The sequence below is a fragment of the Halichoeres trimaculatus genome, unplaced genomic scaffold, assembly GCF_033239565.1.
Source record: "Halichoeres trimaculatus isolate MK-OKI-2021-1 unplaced genomic scaffold, fHalTri1.1 fHalTri1_scaffold_13, whole genome shotgun sequence".
Taxonomy (NCBI): domain Eukaryota; kingdom Metazoa; phylum Chordata; class Actinopteri; order Labriformes; family Labridae; genus Halichoeres; species Halichoeres trimaculatus.
Genome location: NW_027437191.1, coordinates 30582252 through 30608403, shown reverse-complemented (window position 1 = coordinate 30608403; position 26152 = coordinate 30582252). Strand labels below are relative to the sequence as shown.

Below are 26152 nucleotides of genomic sequence, written 5' to 3'. Positions count from 1 at the left end.
TAAATAAATAAATAAATAAATAGATAAATAAAGTGTCATGGGGGCTTGGAGTAAGGCAGATAAAAACACTCTCTTCACAGAGACGTGTAAAAACTGATTCACCGAGATTTTAGAAACAGAGAAAAGTTGCCTAAAGTAATACTTTTCATGAGCTGATGTAAAAAAGGACATTTTATGGATTAAGACCCAGATTACAAAGGAAAATGATTTTCATACTCATCACATTGAAGTTTTTGTTAATCTGTGACCCTAAGGTGCGAATGAATCATGTTCATGAAATTTTTGGAAGAAATCCAAACACTGACCAAAGTTTCTCTCAACTTCATCAGTGGTCAACCCCCATCATCCACCCCCAGAGCCCCTCTGGCCCCCCCCCCCTTTCCCTTATTTAATACCCCCATGCTTTCACTCCCCTCCCCCTTTCTCCCCCTCTCCCCTCCCCCTGTCCTGTCCCCAGCCCTTTAATCTGGACGGTCAGAGCCAGAAAGCGTTAGAGAAGCGTGTTCCTGCGGCTCGTACATGGCCCCGTCCTGAAGCCTCTGTGCATGTGTGTGTTCGTCACCTGTGTGTGTTTGTGTGTGTGTGTGTGATGCAGGAAGCAGAGCTCTCTCTGCAGCGTCTCTCCGGTGGATTCAGGGATCTGAGCAGCATGAAGACGGACCTGTCCCAGTACGTCGCCGCCTGTGACTCGGCTCTGCTGGAGCAGCAGCTGGAGCAGCTCCACGGGCAGTGGGAAGAGCTGTGCACCAAGGTGAGAGTCGGAGAAACAGACACAGAAAGACAGGAAAAAAAGAAAAACTGAGAGAAAGAGAGGAGGGTTTGATGGGAAGAAGGGAACGTGAGAGTTTGGAGGGTGCAGGTGCAGAGGAAGGATATCTGCGGAGAGGAAGAGGGAGGAGGGAAGGAGGGAAAAGTTGCTGCCAGAGGCGTCTTGGCGGTGACCGGCAGCACAAAGCCTTTGCACCACATACACACACACACACACACACACTCATTTGTGTAAGAAAGGAGACACAATGTGCAGATGCATGAAGGAAAACCACTTTGTCATCCAAACAGATCAATTTAACCCATTTCTTTCTTTTTTAAACTCCTCCTGCAACAAAAAAAAAATCAGTTTAAAGTTTTTTGTCGAGGTTTGATCCCTGTTTTGTGGAAAGGATCAGGATTTCTGAAGCTGTGGCTCTTTTGAAGCTATTCAAACCCTGACAGCCCCTCGGGTGTGAAACCAGCTCCTGACTCGGACTAACTGAAACTCTGGGACCAAAAACAGGCTGTTAAGTCTTTCCCCTCATTAAAGCGGCTCTACTGTACATACACAGGCTCAAATTCCTACAGTTAAGACTTTGGGCTTACACACAAACGCACTGTTGTGTTGGAGAAAAACACTTCTGACATACTTTTGCTCAGATAGCGGTGTTGTAGGAGAATGTGTCACCGTGTTAATTGGGTCCCCTGTTGCACGGAGTCGTCCACCTGCTCGTGTTTTGGCAGCAGCTCGGAGGATTCACAGATGCAGGAGCAGCAGCTGCTGAGGGCAAGCGTCAGGTTTTCTGTTGATGCAGGATGTTCAGAGAAAAATGGTGACTTTTTTATCTCTAGGGCCTTGACAGCTTCACGTTCAGTGACTTTATTTTATGTATTTATCTGACGACGAACCTGAAATCACATGATTTCCAAGCAACTAGAATGAAACTAAAAGTTACACTACAAAAACTGAAATCTTATCAAGTGTGTTTGTCTTATTTCAAGTCTAAATTATCTTGTCACACTCGATATGAGCCACTTTTAAGTGGTGGGTCCAGGAAATGTCTCGTTTCAAGTTATTTGAAGACAAAAAATGAGGTCTGAATTAACAAAATCTGCCAATAGTACAAGAAAAGAATGTTTTAATACAAGAAACTTTTCTCTTATTCCATTGGCAGATTTTTTTTGGCTTGTTACAGCATTTCAGACCTCATTTTTCCCTTTAAATAACTTGAAAGAGGACATTTTTCTGGACTGGTCAGATGGATGTGGCTCATAATAAGAATAAAAAGACATTTTCTACTAAAAACAAGACAAAAACACTTCACGAGATTTCAGTTTTTCCAACGTACACTACAAAAACTGTCTTATTATACTCAGTATAGGCCACATTTAACCTATCAGCCTGGAAAAATGTCTAATTTCAAGTTATTAAAAGACAAAAATGAGGTCTGATTGTTTGTAACAAGTAAAAAAAAGAGTCAACCAAGGGAAAAAGAAAAAATGCTTGAAAATTTCCTTAAAAATTTTTTATTTATTTATTAAATAACTTGAGGAAATTTTCAAGCAATTTTTTTCTTTTTCCTTCGGTGGATTTTTTTTTTTACTTGTTACAAACAATTCAGACATCATTTTTGTCTTTCTATAAACTTGAAATAAGACATTTTTCCGGGCTAGTAAGTTAAATGTGGCCCATATCGAGTTTAATAAAACAGTTTTTGCAGTGTACACTGGAAAAAAATGAAATCTCATCAAGTGCTTTTTGTCTTATCTTAAGAAGAAAATGTCTTTTTAGACTTAATATGAGCCACATTTACCTGACCAGTCCAGAAAAATGTCTGATTCAAGTTATTTTAAGACAAAAATGAGGTCTGAGTTGCTTCAACAAGTTGAAAAAAAATCTGCCAATGGAGCAAGAGAAAAGTTTCTTGTATTAAGACGAATTACTCTTGTTTTATTGGGAGATTTTGTTTCCTTGTTACAGCAATACAGACCTCGTTTTTGTCTTTAAATAACTTGAAACAAGACATTTTTCTGGACTGGTCAGGTGAATGTGGCTCATGTTAAGTCTAAAAACACATTTTCTTCTTATGAATAAGACAAAAACACTTGAAAAGATTTCAGCCTTTTTGCAGTGTTTGTTCAGGGTTGGGGGAAATTACTTTAAAAAAAGTAGTTAGTTATATTTACTCGATACTTTTCCAAAAAAGTAATTGAATCAGTTATTGAATTCCTCCTTTGTAAATGTAATAAGTTACGAGGGAAAGTAATTCTTGTGTTACTTTTTTGAAAAAATAATTTTGCAAAAGAATTCAGTTTTTGAGCAGGTTACCTTTTCCATCTAAGGCCCTGTTTACACAACGTTTCATCCAAAAACGCTGAAACGCAGTGAAAAAAAATCTGTGTTTACAGAGAAACGCTGAGGGACTGAAAAACGCTGTAGTGAGCATGCCAGGCCTGTAGTTGGCGCTATAACTGTCTTGTCCGGAAGCCGCTTTTGGTAGATCTTCACTGTAGTAGAGTTGGGCCAATCATCGCTTTTTAACCCTGTCTTTCGCTCCACTTCCGACTTGTAATTTCTCCAGATTAACCCTTTACTTTTAAGTCTGGTCCTGTCATCTCTGATATTTCTTCAAGTCAAAACAAGTCGGCTACTTGTGCCTTACATTCAAACCTCAAAAAGCATCCCCCCCTCTCCCTGGAGTTGGTTTGATCCAAAGACGCTGCATGAGATCCTCTCTGACTGCAGGTTACACAGACGCACACAGGTAGCTGTGTGACATTTATTGCTGAAATAATGATAATAATAATAATAACGGGCTTCATAGTTACACCATTAGTTTTAACCCTGTTATTCCAAAAACTCCCCTGGAAAAAAAAAGAAATCTTATCAAGTGTTTTTCAACTTATCTGTCCGGAAAAATGTCTTGTTTCAAATTATTTAAAGACAAAAATAAGGTGTGAGTTTCTTGTATCAAGTTAAAAAAAATCTGCCGATGCAACTAGAGAGACTTGTGCGAAAATCTCTTGTTCCATCATCAGATTTAACTTAATAACTTGAAACAAGACATTTTTGGGACTGATAAGTTGAATGTGGCTCATATCAAGTATAATAAGACACTTTTTACTTAAAATAACACAAAAACACTTCTTATCTAACTTTATTTACCAGAATGACATAAAAAATAAATCAGTGGAACAAGTGTGAACAACCTCTAAACTGCTTCACTCATTCATGTTTTTAGCATTTTACTCAGGTTATTCTGCAAAAAACTAAATTCTTATCAATTGTTTTTGTCTTATTTTCTGTACAAAATGTCTTTTTAAACATATTTTAAACAGGTCAAAGTAATGTGACACCAAAGACAAAACAAGTAGAGCTTTCACACGTGCACAAAATTCTTGAAAATTTCCAGATGAGCAGCATGTGTGAATGCAACACTGGAAAAAATGAATGCTCATCAAGTGTTTTTGTCTTATTCTTAGTAGAAAATGTCTTTGTAGACTTAATATAAGCCACATTCACCTGACCAGTCCAGAAAAATGTCTTATTTTAAGTTATTAAAGGACAAAAATGAGGTCTGAATTACTTGAAACAAGTTTTAAAAATCTACTAATGGAGCAACAGATCTGTTTTTTAACACAGTCTCTTGCTGAATTGTGAAGCTGCTCTTAGGAAAGTCTGAGTTAAGGTAGTTTGAGACTCTTTTCAGCTGTTGAATGGCGTTCCCTCCTTCATCCCCATCATTAATCCCTGACGTGGCCGGGGGCAGTTTGCTCTGCACGGCTAACAGGTTGTAGGTGGGGGAAGCCGCTGGAATGGGTCCGACGAGCAGATGGCCTGGCTGGGCTAAAAAAGGGGTTCAGGGGGACAGGGGCTATTGTTCCACGGGGAGCACAAAGTCCTCACGGGGTGACAGCGGCTCACAATGCCCCTAAATTCAGCAGAGTTCAGAAAAAAAGCCCGGCAGTGTTAGTACATCAAAAACTAAAGCAGGACTCGTTTAAATCAAATAAATGCCAGCGAAGGGTAAAATATAGCTGCTTTAAGCATGCCTCAGGGGCTTACTAAGCCCTTCAACCTCAAAAAGATCATCAGGCAACCCCCCTCCTGCTCCCTGCGTGTAATGGGGTGTTTTCATGGCATTAAGCTGTCATTAGGAAAATGGACCTTGTTAATTTTATCAAACTGCCTCTGGGTTCCCTCCTGGGGATTTCTCTCATTCCAGCTCATGCTACAGATTTAACTGCACTCATGAATCAGTGTGATAAAAGAAAACATTCAGGTCACTTCGATGCTTTTATCCACCTCTCCTCCATCTGTCGGACCAAACGTCTTTCTGTGCATCAGGTTTTTCAAAGCTACAACTTCTCCTCAGTATTGTTCACAAGCTTTTTCTTCTCTGCTGCGAATGTAAAACCTATGCTCTGTTGGGCAGTGGAATTAGGTCACAGTTGCCTGGATACATACCAGGAAGTATTATAATACAAACCCTGTTACAGTGTGGACGGGCGTGTCAGCACACAGAGACCTTTCTGGGCCGAGTTTTGCACAGGAAGTCCTCCGTAAACCTGAGGATTAAACGGTTTAATACCTCATCAGTTTGTCTTGGGGGTGACTCATGTTTATTTTTCAAGCCATAAATCGTGTTTGTTGCTCGGTGCGAAAAAAAAAACGTCATCGCTCAGTTGCACTCAAAAAACTCGAGTGTTATTACTGCAACCCTGCATGACAGTGGCATCGAAATGAAAATATGAAGCCTGTAGTTTAATCATTTTTTTATTTTGGTGAAATTTTATGTTTGCATTTTTCCAACTATTCCACAAACAAAACAAAAAAAAAAACAAAAAAAAAAAAAACAAATAAATAAATAAAAAAAATATGAATACATAAATTACTAAATTAAAAATAAATAAAATTATAAATATCTAAATGAATAACTAAAAAAAAACTACAAATATAAATATATAAATAAATAAATGAAAACATTAATAAAAAAGAAATGAATATATCAAAGAAAAAAAAATACAAATAAATGAATAAAGAAATATGAATAATAAATAAGAAAATAAATAAATAATATTAATATATCAATGAATAAATAAAAAATATGAATGTAAAGATAAATAAATTAAATAGAAAACATGAAAAATTAAAAATAATAAATAATAAAAAAATAAAATTCAATAAAAAGCTGACTGTCACTTTTATCCTTTCTCAGGTGTCCTTACGCCGTCAGGAAATCGCAGACCGCCTCAATGCCTGGACCATCTTCAACGACAAGAACAAAGAGTTCTGTGATTGGCTGACTCAGATGGAGAACAAGGTGTGCCACAGCGCAGATCTGAGCATCGAGGAAATGGTGGAGAAACTGAAGAAGGTAAAAGTTTAACATCTTCCTCCAGAAAAACACAACAGAGAATATATAACACTGAAAAACAGACTCCAGCCCTGACGTTAATTCAGGATCTACAGGAAGTTTCATATACACCTTCCACATCCTGTTCTCCCCATCACTGATTCTCTGATTCCTGAGCGCTGCTCGTGGAGGTTAACATCCATACATGAGCAACATGGATTATGTTGTTTCCAACAGATGGTGGCCTGGAATGGAAAGGGTGCACGGCCTTTGTTCTTACACAACAGTTGTCCTTTCAGAGCCTGAAAGCCTGTTTGTACCTTCCAAGCATGTTTCATCAACAAGATATTAATTGGTCTAAACGTTGTGGGTTGGCTGTTTTGGGGCAGTTTAATGAGAAAATTACAGACGATTGATTCTCTGGTTTTAATTCTATGGATATTAAAGACTGATTCCTGGTTGAGTGCTGCTGGGTATAAAAATGGATGTTTTGCAGGTTTTGTTCCTCACAACTTAGTCATCTTGAAATTTGAAAAACGTGACATACGCATGGATTCAAGCTGCTGGATATTGGCTGTAGTAGAGGAACTAATAAGGACAAAAAGTAGCCTCAGTGCTGAACATCAATCAGCCTTTGATCGCTGAGGGGTTACACTCGTTTATTATTTAGTTGGTAACAGAAGGAACTAAAATGCAGACAAAGTGTCTCCAGATCAAAAAGACACATCATGTCGGGTTTTTTGGGTGAATGACTGGATACTTGTATAATTTTCATAGTTCTTTGATGTTTCTTTACTTAACACCCGCTGATGATGGGCTGTAAGCATCGGGTGGGTGTGGTTATCACCATGTGCTGTTAGACTTTAAGTTTCATTTTCACTGGATTCATCGTCAGAACTGGGATGATGTGTCAAAGTGTCTAAGGATGGATTTGTGTGGTACAGATGAATGTGAATTTATTTAAGTTAATTTTGAATTTTTTGTGTTTATGTTTCAGGTTTACAACCTATTTGTCTATTTGTCCAACTACATTTGTTGCATGTGCGTGATCAACAAACGTAGAAAAAGAGAAGAATTGTGTCCATCATACCAGTTCCTAGTTCTCCCTTCCAGAGGAAGTTTATTGAAATATAAGAAGTATGGCTCAGTAAAATCTAGACAATACTGGAATGGCTAAGCAGTTGAAGTGCCCCATGTACAGAGCAGGGGCGGAACCAGGATTTCAGTTCTGGGTGGCCCAGACAAACTTTATCTGGGCATTAAGTTACAAAATTTTGTAGATTATTAATTTCATTAATAAAATTGAATGACAATACACCAGTGTTACTATGTGTGGTTTTAAAGCATATTGTTTTCACCTTTAATTTGCATTTTTTTTGCATTATAAGCTGTAAGGGCAAGGACTTAAAATACTTAAAATAAGATTTAAAAAATCTACAGTCTTTCCCAAAATAATGTTCTGATCCCGCCCACAGAAGACTGAATTTGTAATAACTTTTTTTTGTGTTTGTTTTTACAGCAGGCTAAAAAACATGGCTCGTTTTACGAAGACAGAGCATCTAACGCAAAAAAACAAACAAACATGAAATGACAAAATTTTAACGTGCTCTTTTTAAACTGAATTTGAAAATGTATAAATTATGAGAAAAGTTTGGGGTGGCCCTGGGACCCTTGAGCCCACCCATAACGCCACCCCTGGTACAGAGGTTTTGGTTGCAGCCTTGACTCCTGGACTTTAGCCTTTTTCTGTTCGCTCTTTACACCCCACGTTTCCTGATTTTCCTTCAACCTCCTATCTCAGAAAATGGGAAAAGCCTGAAAAAAAAATCACATTTGAAATAAGAAAGATAAAATTACATTGGCATAAAAAATTGCTGTATCTAACTTCAGGAAAAAAAAAAACAAAACAGTTTTTCCCGCTTATGAGATGCCTTGAGTGTGACATGTGAGCGTAACCAGTTTGCAGAGGATCTTAAGCTCAAAGTATGCAGATTGAAATCAGAAATGAGCTTAATGTTTGTTTTGTTTCCACAGGACTGCATTGAGGAAATCAACCTCTTCAGTGAGAACAAAAGCCACCTGAAGCAGCTCGGAGAGCAGCTGCTGTTAGCCAGCGACGAGGCCAAGCAGTCGCAAGTCCACGGCTCGCTGCAGGAGATCAACCAGCGCTGGCACCACCTCTTCCACCACATCGAAGCCAGGTGAGAAGACCTGCAGGTGTAACGAGAGGTGGAGGCTCTGGGTGATTCAGTTAACCTCTTAAAGAAGCTTAAAGAAAGAAAACTGTTATGGTAATCATTCCTCTGTGTGTGAATAGAGATGGGCAAACACTTCTGAAAGGTAAACAGGAGAAGAGATGAGATCCATTATGAAGGTTGTTCACTTCAGCTGTGGTTCACACACTTAACCGCGTCCCTTAATTAGCCTGTCACAGCAGCCACTTCACATTAGAAAGCATCATTATGAGCTAACAGGCTTTAACCAGGCGCCTGTAATTAAACAACAGCCTAAATGTGAACCCATCCACCTGCTGTTGTGTCGGCTGAGCTCTGCAGCTGTCAGGAATTCATGCCTTCTAATGTACAGACTGTATGTTAAGCCCCTGTGATGGTAAACCAGCGCTGACCCCTGAAACCCCCCATCAGACAGATGGACAGTCCTGTGTGGAGCAGAAGATGCAGACTTCACTGTTAAACCATCAGGAATAAAAAAAGATGTGCTTAAGTCTCAGACAGTACCATATGTCCTCGTGTCAACAGAGGCTCCGCCCCTCTTTTGTACGCCGTCAGATTGTGGGATGACATGAAGGAGGAGGAGGGTCAGAGGGGGAGGGAGGGGTCTGTCGGCATGCATTAGTCGCTGGTTCTTAAAGTGAGGCCCTCCAAGATATTACATAAGCACATCTGAGGGGTCAGGGTCCTGACCTGGAAAATATGTCCCATAACAAACAGAAACAAGCTGGGAAAATGAAATTTAACTCTCAAACAAAAGCTTAGTTCTGGTCATTTGAGCTTTAATGAAATTTTGGCTAAAGGAGGGAAACAAAAATACAAAGCATACAGAGTTAGCCTTAGACGTAGAGTGTTACTGCCCTTTGAGGTGTTTGGCTAAAGTGTTAGCATAATTCAAGAGCAATGAAATAAACAAAAGGAAAAAATAGAAAGATTAAAATTCTTGCTGATGAAAAACACTTTCATTTGCTCATTTTAGACTCTGGTTTCTCTCACAAAAAATTATCTGTGTTTTTGACGGCTAGATGTAAACATTTCTCATGAGGCAGGTAGCTCACTTTGTCATTTTTTGTGCTTTTATTTTTATTTATTTATTTATTTTTACCTCATTTGAGTCTTTAAGTATCTTGAAATAAGACATTTTTCTGGACTGGTCAGTTGAATGTGTCTCATATTTAGTCTAAAAAGACATTTTCTACTGAAAATAAGACAAAAACACTTGATAAGGTTTCAGTTTTTTGTCTTGTGTGAAAGGTTTGAAAGTGATTTTGAAAAAGTCTCTCTTCTAGATATATGCCTGATCGTAATCCACACTTTAAAATGAGATTATCAGCACCAATTTGACAGGTTACAGGTTATTATGAAATTCTACTGACAAAGTTTAGTTGTAAGAAGAGAGATCTGTGTTTTTCTCTGCTGAAAATGATTTCTGTGATTAATTTTGTAGTGATGGTGGACACTGGAGCCTAACTGTCAGACAGAAAAAGGACAGAAGAGCAGAAGAAAGAGAAACAGGAGAGAGATAGAGCACGAGCTAAAGGCTAAAGCCAATAGCCTACAGATACGTCGAAGCACCAGGCTGCCGATAGCACTACATACAGCCAGCTACTACAACATTTGCTTGTTGTCACGTTTCAAGCTGTAGCGCTATGAAACTGTACGGATAAATACCTAACCTTGGCGCGTTGTATCCAGTAAGAAGTTGACTTGAACAGAGAAACACAAACTCTTAGCCTTAGCCTAGCTAAAAGTTATTTACAACACTGTGCAGGGACTCCAGGCCAAAAGGTGGCGAGCCAGCCAATCAAAACCTCCTCAGAGCATCTTTCAATAGTATTTATGGGCTTTTTATGCCTTTTTCAATGATCTGTACTGAGCTGTAATGTCTGAGAGGATGGAGTTGGAAACTTTTGAGAAAAAGAGGAGAACAAAATAAATTCAAGGGCTAAGGACCATAAATAAACTCAGGTTACTTCATTCAGTTGCTAAGCTAGTTGGTGTGTAGTTTTTGCTTTTATAGGAGATAAAAATCTGAATTTCATCTCCATTTTTCGGCTCATGCTTAAAAATGTTATGGTCAATAGCACAACACACAACCTACAAAATGATTTACTGATGCTAAAACAGTTAGCAGAATTTAGCCAAAAAGGATAATTAAGATTAAGGGTCAGGAGAGATTTCCTGGCTCCAATGAGGAGGTTATTACTTAGAAAGAAATCTTAAATTAAATTTAATACAGTATGAAAGAAAACAAATTTGTTTACATAGTTGCAATAAAGATATTTGATGAAATTTGAAATGGAAATGAAGGATGCTGTTTGAAACAACAAATTCACAAAGGGCTGTCTTTGGAAAAGAGCTGACAGAGCAGCTAGAAACAATGAAAAATGTTTCCTGGAATAAAAGATCCCCCTTTAGTCATGTAATATATTTGTTATACTTTTAGAAATACAAGCATATACTGTGATGCTGTAATCGTAAGAGGCTGACGTTACAGCTGGCTGCTGTATGATGTATGCAGCCAGCTGTGAGAGCCACAGCCGTAACTCTTCCTGTAAAAGTAAAATGGAGAACCAAAGAGCACGTGTACAGTGAAGAGCAGCAAACTTAAAGTAACAAAAGTGAACGTCAGTTTGAGTTTAGTGCCTGAGCAACTTTAAGTTTCCCTGCTGTCAGCTCCACTTTGTTAACTCAGCCCTTCATCCATATACCCTAACTTATCCTACAGCTCCTTTTTGCTCTCTTCCCTCCGTCCCTTTCGCTCCTGTCCGGTCCCTCATCAAGGACCCCTGACCGTGTTTTGTGTCTTTGTTGGGCCTCCACATGAAGCTGCTGCTCTTTGTTCGGCTGTCAGAGGTAGAGGGGGAGTGAAAGAGGGGGACAGACAATTTAGAGGACGAGGATGGTTGTATCTGCAGAGGGGAAAAGTGTTTTCTGGACCAGATTTACAGTGACTCTATTATGTCTTCATTACATGGCCGTAAACATGAAGCTACATTAACTACAGACAAAACATCTCCTGACTCCACGCTGTACTTTATCCCTGAGCTCTATACGGTTTGGAACGAATTGAATCTTCTTTCTGCTCACATGAATCCAACACCTGTGTTTTTGTATAAATTTCAATTTTTAAATCAACCTTTTTTAATCTAATTTCCTTGATTTTTAGGTATTTTAAGCTGTTTTTAAATAACTTAGTTTTGTAAGACGGCTTAGCATTAAAATTAAGAGAAATCTTCACAAGGATAAAACCTCATCAGTTTTCTGTAACTGGTGTAACACTACCATTTTTGGTGATATAAACATCTCTTACTACAGAACCATTTTTAGCAATGCTAGCATGACTCAGGAAAAACCCAGCTGTCATTCCTAATGTGAAAAAATTAGCAAATAATAGCATGCTAACTAATTTAAAGTAACACTGAAAACAGAGCAGCAGTGTAAAGTTTTTAAATAAAATCTTTAAATCCAAGTTCGTTGATTTTTAGGTATTTTAAAGTGTTTTAAAACAACTTGGATTTGGAAGATAGCTTGGCAATAAAATTTAGAGAAATCTGTCTTAGAAGAAAAGCGTAGAAATCATACATAGTCACTTTTCTGTACATGAATAAGAACTAGCATTTTTAGTGATATCAACATCTCTTACTACAGAACTGTTTTTAGCAATGCTAGCATGACTTAGGTAAAACCCAGCTATCATTCCTAATGTTTACAAGTTAGCAAATAGTAGCATGCTAACTCATTTAAAGCTACACTGAGAAAAACACACCAGTATACAATGATTAAATAAACCTTTTTTAATGTCATTTTCTTAAGTTTTAGGTATTTCCAAAAAAAAAAACTGCTCCAAAAAAAACTTGGTTTTGTAAGATAGCTTAGCATTAAAATTCAGAGAAATGTGTTTATGAAGAAAAGCGTACAAATCATACCTCATCAGTTTTCTGTACCTGAATTAAAACTAGCATTTTTGGTGGTTTAAACATTTCTTAGTACAGAACTTTTAGCAATGCTAGCATGAGTCAGGTGAAACCAGGGTATTGTTTCTAATGTGTACACATTAGCAAATGTTAGCATGCTAACTCATTAAAAGCAACATTGAAAAAAAGAACAGCAGTGTACAGATTTTTTAATAAGCCTTCTTTAATCTAATTTTCTTGAATTTTAGGTAGATTAAACTGTTTTAACACAACTTGGCTTTGTAAGATAGCTTAGCATTAAAACTCAGAGAAATCTGTTTAAGTAGAAAAGCGTAGAAATAAAACTTCATCAGTTTTCTGTACTTTAAGTAAAACAAGCATTTTAGTGATATATACATCTCTTACTACAGAACTATTTTTAGCAATGCTAGCATGACTTGGGTAAAACCCATGTATAACTTCCAATTTGTACAAATTGGCAAATGTTAGCATGCAAAGTCATAAAAAGCAACGTAAAAAAAAAATACATTAAATATTACCTAATATGCTTTACATCAGCATGTTTACTGCTAACAAACTGCTGTTAGCTATTAGCATTTATCTTTTGAGCAGTCATAAAGCTGCTAGCTCGGTCATTTACTTTTAGCTCTGTCTAATTAAACAAAAAAGTCTCCAAACAGCAGCTAAATTTAAGATTATGGACAAAAAACTTTGAAGAAGTAGCATTTGATGCTAGCTTTTGGAAAATGACACTTTATGCACCAAAAAGAACCCTGCTAACCATTTAGAAAGCTTTTACTCAAACTCATGAGATATTAACTAACCTCCTGAAGAAAAACAACAGATCTTTAAAACCATCATCGTATTTAACACAAATCAGACCCCATAGGAAAAAGATCTAAAGGATCCCTCCTCACACATGCACACACTCTCCTGGTCTAAAGCCGCCCAACGTCCGGCATCTGTTTGGACCCTTTCATGCTTTCTCTGGCCTGCCACTTACACTCACAGCTGTTTGTAGTGCTTTTTATTTAGCTGGAGAGCGTCTCTCCCTCCGGCCCCCGACAGGCTCCGCTGGGATCGTCAGGAGAGGAAGGATCAAATGTGGAAATCAACTCAAACTCCCCAATGGGGCACACTTCAGGCTTTTAGGCCTCCAAAGAGAGCTTTTATTGTCCCGAGGGTTGCTATGACACCAGTCAGTGTGGCCCAGTGTGTGTGTGTGTGTGTGTGTTTGGCAGAGGAGGAGGGGTCCAGAGTAGGGTCAGTTGCTATAGTGACCTTCAAAGTTTAAGCTGGCGATACCTGCTGGTGTTGAACACTGTGCCAGAGATTTTTTTTTCTACTTGTTCCTTTTAGTCTTTGATGGTGCTCACTTTATTTTTTTTTTTTCTCTAACTTTTGTTTGATACTTTTTTCTGGCTCTTTGTGTCTTTTTTTTATTTGCTAGTCGGTTTTCTGCTTTCTTCTTTTTTTTTTACATTTTTTGTATTTTTTGGTTCTTCACTGTTTCATTTTGTCTCTATAATTTTAGTTTAGTTTTCTATTGCTTTGTTTTTGTCTTATTGCTTCTTTTTTCTTCTTTTTTTTATGTTGGTTTGTTTTATTTTTTCCATGTTTAATTTTAATATTGTTGCTTTTTGATTTATTTTTTTTTATATTTTTTAATTTTTTTATTGTTTCCTTTTTCTATCTGTTCTTGTTTGATTTTTTTGTTTGTTATATCTTTTTTTTATTATTTTTTTCCTTTTATTTTTTGATGGTTTGTTCTGTCTTTTCTTGTCTGATATTTTTTTTTTTATTTCTCTGTTTTATTTTTATTTTTTCCTTTTTTGCTTCCTTTTAATTTGCCTTTTTTTCTTTTATTTTTTTATTTATTTTTTGCATTTCATTTAGTTCTGCTTTGTTTGTTTTTTACTCTTATCCAAACAGCAGTGGTTTGCAACCTGGACACCTAAATATTTTTACCTCCTAACTTTGGTGCAGGAAGAAAAACGCTTTCACTTGCAAAACTTGCTCTGTTTCAATTCAAGTTTAAAAACTTTATTTATTCCTGAGGGGTGATTAAAGGCACATAGAGCAGTAAACAAAGATGAGAACAAACAGATAGTGCACATTAAATTTCAATTAGTCCACTGTTTATGATGTTAAAATTCTTGATCTATGAAAATAAAAATTAAGCGTGGCCTGTAAACTATTTACATTAGGTTTATGACTAAAACAGTGTGTTTTGTGTGTGTGTGTGTGTGTGTGTGTGTGTGTGTGTGTGTGTGTGTGTGTTCAGGGTGAAGAAGCTGAAGGAGACTCTGGTGACAATGCAGCAGCTGGATAAAAACATGAGTAACTTGCGCTCCTGGCTTTCTCGCATCGAGGCCGATCTGAGTCGACCAATCACGTACAGCGTGTGTCACCACCAGGAGATCCAGAAGAGGCTGGCTGAGCAGCAGGTACACAAACAACCTTCCTGTGTGTTTAACATCTATACTGATGGAGTCACCTCTGCCTGCCCTCCCCTCTGACTGCTTCACTCCTCTTTTTTTTATTTTACAGCATCATCCCAAATGTATTTCTCCTCCTGCACTTTTGTTTTTCCACTTCACTGTCACTCCCTCTCAGCCTCTGTCTCTCTTTACGATTAATAATTCATATCCGTCGTCTTTGTTTAATTTTGGGAGAGGCCGTCCTCTCTCTGTGCGTCTGTGGACTCATGGTTAACAAACTGGTGCGATGTCTGTCCTGGCGTCTGTCCGTGTGTCCGTCCAGGAGCTGCAGAGGGACATCGAGCAGCACACAGAGGGCGTAGCGTCGGTGCTGAGTCTGTGCGATGTTCTGCTGCGGGACGAAGACGCCGCTGGGGGGACTGAGGCGGAGAGCGACTCTCTGCAGGAGACCAGCCGCAGCCTGGACCAGCGCTGGAGGACCATCTGTGCCCTGGCCCTGGACAGGAGACTCAAGTAGGAATGAAACACACACTCATATCATCCCTGTCAGTTAAGTTAAAGGTGTATTCTGCTCTGGTGTATTCATAACTCTGGTGTGATGTCTCTGCAGGATTGAGGAGACATGGGGGCTCTGGTGCAAGTTCCTTGATGACTATTCTCGGTTTGAGGATTGGCTGAAGATGGCTGAACGTACGGCGGCCAGCCCCAACTCTGCAGACGTCCTTTACACTGTCGCCAAGGAGGAGCTCAAGAAGTTTGAGGTCAGTCTTCAGATTTGGGAGAGAAGTGGCTGAGTTTGTTTTGTTCCTCAAATCATGTAGTCCTACAGGGTTCAGTTTCGATTATATATTTAGATTTTGTTTTTCTACCACACTAACAACGGAAAATCCCTGCTCCGAGCGTTGAAAAATGTAGAATGAGAACAAAATTGTACAATATTTGGAGCGTGTAATCTTGTTTTCTCATCCTCTGTGAAGGGTTTCCAAAGGCAGGTTCACGAGAGGCTGACTCAGCTGGAGCTGGTCAATAACCAGTACCGCCGCCTGGCCAGAGAGAACCGCACCGACCGAGCCAGCCAGCTCAAAGCCATGGTCCACGAGGGGAACCGACGCTGGGACACTCTGCACCGCAGGGTGGCCTCCATCCTCCGCAGACTCAAGGTACAGAGCAGCTGGAAATATCAACTTATTCTTCCTTTAATGTGACACCAAAAATGAAACAAGTAGAGCTTTCACACATGCACAAAATTCCTCAAAATTTCCAGGTGAGCTGCATGTGTGAATGCAATGCTGGAAAAAACTGAAATCTTATCAAGTGTGTCTTTTTGGACTAAATCTGAGCCAAATTCACCTGATCAGTCAAGAAAAATGTCTTGTTTCAAGTTATTTAAAGACAAAAATGAGGTCTAGATCAATTTTAACAAGGACAAAAAATCAGCCAAGGAAACAAGGGGAAAACGAAATTTTCTTGAAATTTTTTTAAAACATTGGCAGATTTTTTTTTTACTTAATTCAAGCATTTCAGACCTTATTTGTCTTTAAATAACTTCAAACAAGACACGTGGCTCATATCAAATTGAGAAGACAATTTTTACTTAAATAAGCAAAAAAAACTTGATATGGTAAATTCAAGAGGTTAACAAATACAAGACAAAAAACAGAAAACACACAAATGGGTCAAACATGATTAAAAGTTGGAAAAAAGGAAAGATTATAGTAATGAAGGGAACAGAACACACGTGAAAAGGATTTTACAAGACAGACAAAATTAACAAAACGATTTAAAAAAAACAAACAAACGAAGAAAAAGAATTTAATCAAAACAGAAACATGAGCATCTTATGAACAAAAAATATCGAGTTGAGTGGATCCGTGTAGCGGTGTTAAACGGAACTAGTGTGGACTGCGCATGCTCATAACGTTCTTCTTCTATGGTTTTCACATTTTGCTAACCTGACAATGATTGGCAAAGCATAGCATTGCAGGCTTCAGTGATGTTCCTTTTCAGTTTTGCCTCTTTTATATGGACAGAGATTTTTCTGTGGTGTGGACAGACGAGGACAAAGATATCCGGTCAAAAAAATATCCATACATGTGTGGTCCAGGCCGAAGATGCAGTTTTGAAGGTTGATGTGTGGTCTAAGGGGGCTGAGGGGGGAATTTTCCAGGTGCACCAAACCATTATCTAAAAAAGGGCTTCCATATTCTCATGGATTTTTTTTTTTTTAAGACCAAGCATTACTTGAAATGACTTGTTAATTATGTTCTGTCAATTTTTTTCTGCTTTGGCAAAAATAACAAGAAAAAAAAAAGTCACTTTGAAGCATATCAAAAGCAGGGTTTTTGATTGTGATGCTTATTAATGTTGGACTATAAAAAAGTTGGGTGTGTTTTGATTCTTGATGATGAACTTTTTATTTTAGGGATGTCCTGATCAGGTATTTCCGACTTCGAGTCTTTTGATTTTGTGTATCTGCCGATACAGAGTCCTGATCAGATACTTGTATTCTGGTACATGGTGCTCCCAGCTTTAAGCTCATATCATGTTCTGCTCTACTTAACAACAACTTCAACAAAAAGAGTCGTTGTTGTAGTGTCAGGCCCTGTGTTGTTTCTGTGTGGGGTTGAGATGCTCTGCCTCTGTACCACTACACAACAGTACAAAATACTAAGATGTTATTTTTCACATTTGGTTTCAACGATTATAGATCTAATGAAATAACTATTTATATTTATTTTTTTATTTTATTTTATTTTATTTGAAACAATTATTTACCTATTTTTAAACTTTTATTTTTACATATATATTTTTTCGATATTTTGATATTTTTGATTTTTTATTACATTTTGCAATAGATATAGAAATATATATATATAAATATATGTATATATATATATATATACACACACACACACACAAGACAGATCCTGATCGGGATGTAATGTCTGTTTTCGAGACTGTAACCACGTAATCGACCATGATTTCCAATCACATGATCTGATCTGGACATCCCTACCTTTTTTTTTTTTTGGTGTAAGGGACAGAGTAGATCAACATGTCACTTTCCCTGATCAAAAAAAATGCTTCCAGTGCAAAATCATTTCATCAGACTCCATTAATAATTTCATTATCTCATCAGAGTAAAATGAGCATCTTAAAAAATCTTTGATAAAATTTTAGGAGAAGCTTCCAGACTGATATCTTTATGTATTAATGCACCAAGCGGAAAGAAAAAATATTTGATCAAACACCGGTGTTCTTAACTAATTACTCGATATTATGGATACATGAAATGACTTAAATTATTGATATCAACGCAGAAATTGTGACAGACTCTGTTACATCGTCTGTCAAATGTTTACTTTTTGCATTCATGGATAATAACACGGAGCCAGATCTGAAAATAAACATGTTTGTTTGTCATTATTCAAGTTTTTTCATCTTACAAGGAAAAATTGTTCTGCGAGGGGAATGTGTGAATGATGAATTTTGGAAAACTGTGAGCATGTGTGAACGGGGCTCATGAATCACATTTATTCCCCCCTCCTGTCCGTCAGTATTTCACCAGCCAGAGGGAGGACTTTGAGGGCACCAGGGAGAGCATGCTGGTGTGGCTGACGGAGCTGGACCTGCAGCTCACCAACGTGGAGCACTTTTCAGAGAGCGACGTTCACCAAAAGATACAACAGCTCAACGTGAGGAGGCACTCTGACCAAAAAAAGATCCTCTTGTTTCCTCGTCTCAGTCTCTGCTCATCCAATCCTCTCCCCGTCTCCCCGCAGAGTTTCCAGAAGGAGATCACCCTGAACACGGAGCGTATTGACGGACTGATAGTGTTTGGAGAGGGTCTGATCCAGAAGAGCTCGCCACAGGATGCGGCGCTGATCGAAGACGAGCTGGAGGAGCTGCACTCGTACTGCCAGGAGGTTTTCAGCCGACTGGTCCGCTTCCACCAGCGGCTCAGCCAACCCCCGGTGAGCATAACTCGACTCAAACGGTTCATTTCAAACGAGCACGATCCATTTTATTTTCTCCTTTAGTGAGTTTTATGTTGCGTTCATTCTGTTTCCCTTTCCCCCAATTCCTGATGGTTGTTCCTCTGCTTTAGATAATCAAGGAGGAACCAGAGCTCTCCACTTCCTCCTTTTCCCTGGAGCCAAGCTTGGAGCTGATTGGCCGACCCTGGCTGGGGCGGAGCCAAGGGAGCTTCCAGGTCACGCCTTCACACCTGCTGGCTTCCCCGCTGGAGCGCTCGGGACGGGAAACACCCGTGAGCGTCGACTCCCTGCCGCTGGAGTGGGACCACACTGTCGACGTCGGAGGGTCGTCTTCACACGAGGATGAAGAGGAGGCTGATGATGAAGATGAGGAGGAGGGGAGGACTTATTTCAGCGCACTTTCAGGTAGATTTTAGAGTGTGCACACTTTTTCTTTTGCAGTGAGGAAGAATGGACGGGGACGACTTTTAAAACACCGACTCAAATAAACATTTCTCTTTCATTGGTTTAAAGAGAATTTAACTTTTAGAGAGTTTCCTTCTTCAGCAAATTAAAAACACACACATCCTTACACTTTTGGTCTGAACCCGTCTCGTTCCAGAGGTGGAATTGATGGAGAGTCTGGAGGAGTTTGTCGAGGCCCGTGAGGCCCAACGAGCCTCCTCATTGGGTAGGCAAGAAAAGACGCTCTTCACTCCAATCTGCTCTTCATGGTCAAAGAGTTTCTCTTCAACACTTCCCAACAAATCCTGTTCCAATCTGTAACTGTGATCTGAAAAACCCCTAAATCCACAGAAAAACCTCTTCTGTTCTCTTCTTTTCTGGAATGATCCACTGTCTGTGATCAGCTCTGATGGTTTCAGTCTAAACTCACAGGGTATCATGATGTATTTCAGCACTTTCTCTTCCTTGATCACTTCCCAGGTCATTTCATGGTCTGTTTCTCGCAGAAGCAATGATTGTGTTGACAATAAGTAAGTTGTTCCACATGCTGTATCCTCCATGAGTCATATTATGATTGGGCAAAGAATTGGCATAAGAACCAAAATGCCAAACAAAAAGCAATGACACTAAATGGATCGTCTTTGAATCAACAGACTTTTACACTCACCGGCCACTTTATCAGGTAGACCTTGCTAGTACTGGGTTGGACCCCTTCATGGCATAGATTCAACAAGGTCCTGGAAACATCCCTCAGAGAGTTTGGTCCATATTGACATGATAGCATCACACAGTTGCTGCAGATTTGTCGGCTGAACATCCATGATGAGAATCTCCCGTTCCACCACATCCCAAAGGTGCTCTATTGGATTGAGATCTGGGGACTGTGGAGGACATTTGAGTACAGGGAACTCATTGTCATGTTGAAGAAAGCAGTCTGAGATGATTCCAGCTTTATGACATGGAGCGTTATCCTGCTGGAAGTAGCCATCAGAAGATGGGTACACTGTGCTCATACAGGGATGGACATGGTCAGCAACAATACTCAGGTAGACTGTGGACTTTAAACCATGCTCAGTTGGTACTAAGGGGCCCAAAGTGAGCCAAGAAAATATCCCCCACACCATTACACCAGCAGCAGCAGCCTGAACCGTTGATACAAGGCAGGATGGATCCATGCTTTCATGTTGTTGAGGCCAAATTCTGACCCTACCATCTGAATGTGGAGCAGAAATCCAGACTCATCAGACCAGGCAACGTTTTTCCAATCTTCTATTGTCCAGTTTTGGTGTTGCTGTGTGAATTGTAGCCTCAGTTTCCTGTTCTTAGCTGACAGGAGGGTCACCCGGTGTGGTCTTCTGCTGCTGTAGCCCATCTGCCTCAAGGTTGGACGTGTTGTGTGTTCAGAGATGCTCTTCTGCAGACCTCGGTTGTAACCAGTGGTTATTTGAGTTACTGTTGCCTTTCTATCAGCTCCAACCAGTCTGTCCATTCTCCTCTGACCTCTGGCATCAACAAGGCATTTTGTCCCACAGAACTGCTGCTCACTGGATATTTTCTCTTTTTGGGACCATTCTCTGTAAACCCTAGAGATGGTTGTGGGTTGAAATCCCAGTAGATCAGCAGTTTCTGAAACACTCAGACCAACAACCATGCCACGTTCAAAGCCCTCATTTGCGCTAACAAGCAGTTGGACAGGTGTGCCTAATAAAGTGGCTGGTGAGTGTAAGTAGCTGAGGTCTTTCTTTATGAGGTGTAACTTTCTTTTTTTATCTCTCTGTTTCAGCCTCCAGCAGGTCGATGACGGCACTAGAGTCTCCAAGATGGCGCTCACAGGAAGATGCAGAATCACTATCTCTCCAGCTGGATCCTGACGGCCACACTGAAGCCACGCCCACCCTGACCAGCACGCCTCTGAAGCCCGGCTATGTAAGTTTAAAAAAGCAGTTATTCTAGAAAGTGACTTCTTTGGGCCTAGTTATCATAAATGCACAGTGTTTTGTTTGTTAGCTCTCTTAAACCAGCAGATATTTAAAGAGGGGGTATAATTTTTTCCATATTTTAAACATGAACATAGAGTAAAATGCTGTATGTTCACACTGAAATCACTGAAGCTGTCTGTGAACTACACAAAATGGTCTGTTTTGAAAAATAGTAGGGCTGGGAAGACAGTTTTTTTCTCTTGGTTCAATTCTTTTACGATTTCTGGGATGCCGATTGGATTCAAGCTGCGATTCTTTGACCTTCCTGATTTTTAGTCCACTTTTTTTAACACCAGATCAAGTGAAAAAGTTGGATGATGATGTCTACAGACCCCATCTGGAGCCATATTTTCCCAAAAAATGCAGCTCTGCCTTCCCTCTGAAGGGCTGGCCAATCAAAAGGAAGGGGGGGTTGCAAAGCAGCGAGCCTTAAAGAGACATCGCCAAGAATGAAGTGTTTCAAACAGAGGCTGAAACACCAATGAATAAAGACACATGAGCCTTAATTTATAAGAAATCATGAATTTTTAACATGAAAACAGGTTAATTTGAAACTCTGAGACAGATTTTGTTTTGATTTGTGATGTGAATGGATATTTATGGAGAAAGCCTCCGCTCAGTGCTAACAAAGTGTTTGTCGTGTCTCCAGCTGCGTCTCATGTCTCAGTGCAGCGGCAGCATCGAGAACATTAAACGAGTCTCTCTGATCCTGGACGAGGAGGAGCAGCGGGAGGAGCTGGGCCTGACGGGACTCACCGCCTCAGACAAACAGTCAGGTAAGAGACGCTAGCAACGCTGATATGATAAAATATGAACGGATGGCGATGTCATTAAACCTCTGCTCCCCTTCAGGTGTGATCGAACGCTGGGAGCTCCTCAAAGCTCAGTCCAGGAGCGACCTCCACGCCGACTCCCAGGAGCCACAGCAGCTCACCTCTGACCTCGATGACATCACCTCCTGGTTGGAAATCGTGATCCCTCACCTGGAGCACCTGCAGCAGTCGGAGGCAGCAGCCAGCATTGAGGAGATGGCAGCCAGAGCGAAAGAGCTGAAGGTGAAGATTCAGGACAGAAAAAACACATCAGGTGACGTGTGCTCGTGCTTTTTGTGCTGTAACTGAGGGATTTTTTTTTTGCAGGAGATGCAGAAAACCTTCGCTCACTACAAGTCCATCATGCTGTCGGTGAACCTGCGAGCTCAGGAGGCCCCAGAGCTTCAGGAGAGACTCTGTGGAATGAACAGGGACTGGAGCCGAGCGTGCACCAGCCTCCAGGAGTGGGACAGCAGTCTGAGGAGGACACTGATGCGCTGCCAGGTGAGGAGGTCTCTCCGCTCAGGCTTTTGTACATCGATTGTGATGTTTCTCATGAGAAGTGACGCCATCTTTCCTCCTCCAAACAGGAGTTCCATGAAAGCCTCCACTCTCTGCTGCTGTGGCTGGCCCACGCAGAGAGCCGACGCTACGCCGTCAACATCACCAATCCAGACACGCCAGTCAGGGCGCTGCAACAACACCGCAGCACGCTCACCGTAAGCACGTGATCACATTTCATCAGCTCTTCTCTTTACGCCCAGAGGATTTATTGCCTCATTCTGCGTTGTTTGTGTGTGTGTTTGTGATGTAGGACCTGCAGGCGGAGCTGCGGTGCCGGCAGACTCAGCAGGCCTCCCTGCAGGCGCTGTGGTCGCAGCTGCAGCCGGAGGAGTACGAGGCCGAGGAGAGTGAGGAGGCTCAGGAGAAGCTGCACGTGACGGGGAGCAAACTGAAGCTGCTGCTGAGGGACGTGGAGCAGGACCTGGGGTCGCTGCAACAGAGACTGGTAAGAGACTACATGGACAAGTGTGAAACATTTCTGTAGAAGAAATGTGTAATTTTTACAACTGAGGTTTATTCTGTTTTTATTTTTATGTTATTCGGAGTCTGCAACCTTTACTTTCATAGGAGCCATTTTGCTTCAGCTCACCAGGATTAATGTCTGAAGCCACAAAAATTGACTTTATTTTCCCATTAAAGACAAATAGGTGTATACAGTTCTATAAATAGTCAATTCTAGTTAATAGTTATCTAAAACAGATGTTTTTTTATTTTTGCAAAAAAAATTGAAATTAAAAAAAATTGAAAAAAAAAATGTTTTAAATTAATTTGCAAATATTTTGGTATTTCAAAAATATGCACATATTTTTATTTAAATGCAAAATAATGTAAAAAAATAAATAAATAAATAAAATAAAAAGAAAGTTAAAAACATGCAACAAATTTCAAAATTGTGTAAAATTTTAAAACATTGCATAAAAAATTTATAATGTAATAAACTTGCAAAATTGGAGAATTTTCAAAACGTTGCAAAAAAAGATTTTTTTTTAAATGCAAAAAATGGCAAAAAAATGAAAAAAAAAATTAAATGTCAAAGATATGCAAAACATTTCAAATTTTTGGGAAATTTTAAAAAATATCGAAAAAAAATTAAACATTGATAATATTGCAAAATGTTTTAAAAAGTTGCAAAAATTAAAAAAAACACGCAAAAATTGCAAAATTTAAAAAAAGAAATGATAAGTGTGCCAAAAATGTCAAACAAATTTAAAAATTAAAAAAAATTGCAAACAAACAAAAAAAAAGAATGATTTCTTTTTCTTTTAAATTTAAATTTAGAAGTTTAAAAAATTTAAAATAACACTTGCATCTGATAACATATACAGATTATATGGCTTCACTCATTTTTTTGTTGTTTGCTAATGTCCTACCACATATCAAGCAATCAATCAATCAATCTTTATTTGTATAGCGCCAAGTCATAACAAATATTATTTCAAGACACTTTACAAAAACATTTACAGGTCTAGACCCGTAAAAACATATCCAGCACGTTTATTAAGCCAGCAAGTTGGCAGTCAAATTAAACCTTCCAAGCAGAATTAAAATCAGTATTTTCTTCCAGATTAGTCTATTTGTAGATGTAGTTATCTTCCCAGGGCTGTAAAACTTGAGGTTAGCCACAGGTGCACGGAAAGTTGGTGTTGTAGGAGGTGAAGTAGAGCGGTGGCAGGCTTTATTGATGAATGGGATGAAGATTTAGTTCAACTAAATGTTAACACAGGATTTTATTCAGTGTCAGTGTCTTTAATCATCAATACCCTCTGTAAGAAAAATAAAAGTTCTTTATTCCAATAATATTTTTTAAAGCTCTAAGGAGCCACTGTAAAGGAGTCAGAGAGCCGCAGGTCACAGACCTTTGTTTATGATGATTTCTTTGTCTTTGTTGTAGGAATGTGAACCTCCTGCTGAAGTCGACGGCCAAAGCGCTGCTGCAGACTCCTCTCAGACTCTCACAAAGTCAAAGAACGGCTCCTCCCCTCAAAGGTAGGCGGACACACACAGCTGTATTTAATGAATCTCTTTGTTCATTTGACGAACACTGATCCTCATCACTAAAAAACTTTTGTCTTCCAGAGCAAGGAGAGACTCGTCCCCACCTCGCTCCTTCTTCTACCGGGTCCTCCGCGCTGCCTTCCCTCTCCACCTCCTCCTCCTCTTCCTCCTGCTCCTCCCCTGTCTGATCCCGCTGTCAGAGAGCGACCCCACCTGTTCTACCACCAACAACTTCGCGCGCTCCTTCTACCCCATGCTACGCTACACCAATGGCCCACCACCCACGTGATCAGACAACAGAAATTAATTCAACACGAACTGAAAAACATGAGCCACATTTTCTTACATGGAAGAAACTTTCTGACGTTAAAGGTGATATGATGAGCTTAAGAAGTGATCATATAAAAAATAGAAAGTCCAAAGTTAAAATTTGAAAGATTTGATCTTTAGCGTTGTTTATTTATTTTGAAGAACTAAACCATTTGAGTGCATTTTTATTAAAAAAAAAAAACTCTTACGAACAAAACAGGCAGGTAGTTTAGTGGAGTCAAAATTTATAGGATGCATTGATACTTATGGAACTTGACCGTATGTAAAGATGGACTATGTGTCCTTAAGCTGTACAAAAGTGAAGCCAAACAAAAGGTGCAGACCCGCAAAACCCATGACAAACGACAGTATATAAAGTTGTCTTAGCCAAACATTGTGATGAGGTTAACTTAAATTTTAACCAAGGTGTTGTTCTGCTTTCTTGAAGCTTAAAAAAACGGACAAAATAGTTGAAAGTAACTCCAACAACAGACGCCATGTTTGGAAAAATATGTTTGACATTTAATTTAAATTTGTAGTTTGAGCCTGTACTTAAAGGAGTTGTGCTTTAAGATCTGTCTTTTCTCTCCAAATATGTTGGCTTCACTTTAGGGGATCTGTCGTGACATTCATCATTTTATACAGTTTATTTCCTGCAGATTTAAAGCAGCAGACTTTAACGCCGACAAACATATTTAAGCAAATTCACAGGAAAAACCTTAATGGAAAAAAAAAAAAGAAAGAAAATGCTGAAAGTCAAATTAATGTTAATAACTTTGTAAATACTTCTTGTCACGTCGACGTTCATATCGAGAAACCACATTTCATTTTGTGTATCATGACCCTGCAAACAAAGAGCGTGTTTGATCTTTTTTGTGTTGGACTGACGTCTGAGAAACTTTAATTTTTTCAACAAAAGACACTGGTTGAATCTGAATGTACTTTTTATATAAGGCCAACAGTACAAAGATGTGAGTAGAGTTACCACAGAGCAGTTTTATAGCAGTTTTATACAGAGTTGTTTATTTTTTTAGATACTTCATGTCTCTTTATGTAGATGATGAACAGACATTTCCACGCCAACCACTGCACTGTTTAAACTCTGCATGTAGACTTAGCGGGAGGATGATGATGATGATGATGATGATGTGTATATACAGAATGTAATAATATAATGCTTATTTATGACATCGAACAAAGCAGATTTATGCTCCTTTTCTCTGGTAGTAAACACTGACTGTCATTACTCCTTTGACTCTGAGCGTTTCCTTCACTCAGAAAACAACTGTGAAAAACTTTTCGTGGAAAGTCTTAAAATAAATCTGTGACAGGAAGTGAGAAACGTCCGTTAAAAA

General features: G+C 39.3%; 1 protein-coding gene across 1 annotated transcript in view; it reads left to right on the top strand.

Annotated features, from left to right (window-relative positions):
- syne2a (spectrin repeat containing, nuclear envelope 2a) overlaps nt 1–26139 on the top strand; it is a 129392-nt gene extending 103253 nt beyond the window's left edge. Inside the window, exons 89-107 of the mRNA XM_074684749.1 lie at nt 596–751; nt 5970–6128; nt 8142–8308; nt 14540–14702; nt 15019–15209; nt 15307–15457; nt 15674–15856; nt 18254–18391; nt 18479–18670; nt 18805–19099; nt 19296–19364; nt 20922–21064; nt 21767–21893; nt 21970–22172; nt 22257–22433; nt 22520–22648; nt 22744–22938; nt 24385–24479; nt 24570–26139. Coding sequence (XP_074540850.1) covers nt 596–751; nt 5970–6128; nt 8142–8308; nt 14540–14702; nt 15019–15209; nt 15307–15457; nt 15674–15856; nt 18254–18391; nt 18479–18670; nt 18805–19099; nt 19296–19364; nt 20922–21064; nt 21767–21893; nt 21970–22172; nt 22257–22433; nt 22520–22648; nt 22744–22938; nt 24385–24479; nt 24570–24777 — 3141 coding nt within the window. The 3' untranslated portion in view covers nt 24778–26139. The remainder of the gene's footprint in view (nt 1–595; nt 752–5969; nt 6129–8141; nt 8309–14539; nt 14703–15018; nt 15210–15306; nt 15458–15673; nt 15857–18253; nt 18392–18478; nt 18671–18804; nt 19100–19295; nt 19365–20921; nt 21065–21766; nt 21894–21969; nt 22173–22256; nt 22434–22519; nt 22649–22743; nt 22939–24384; nt 24480–24569) is intronic.
- The last annotated feature ends 13 nt before the right edge of the window (nt 26140–26152 follow it).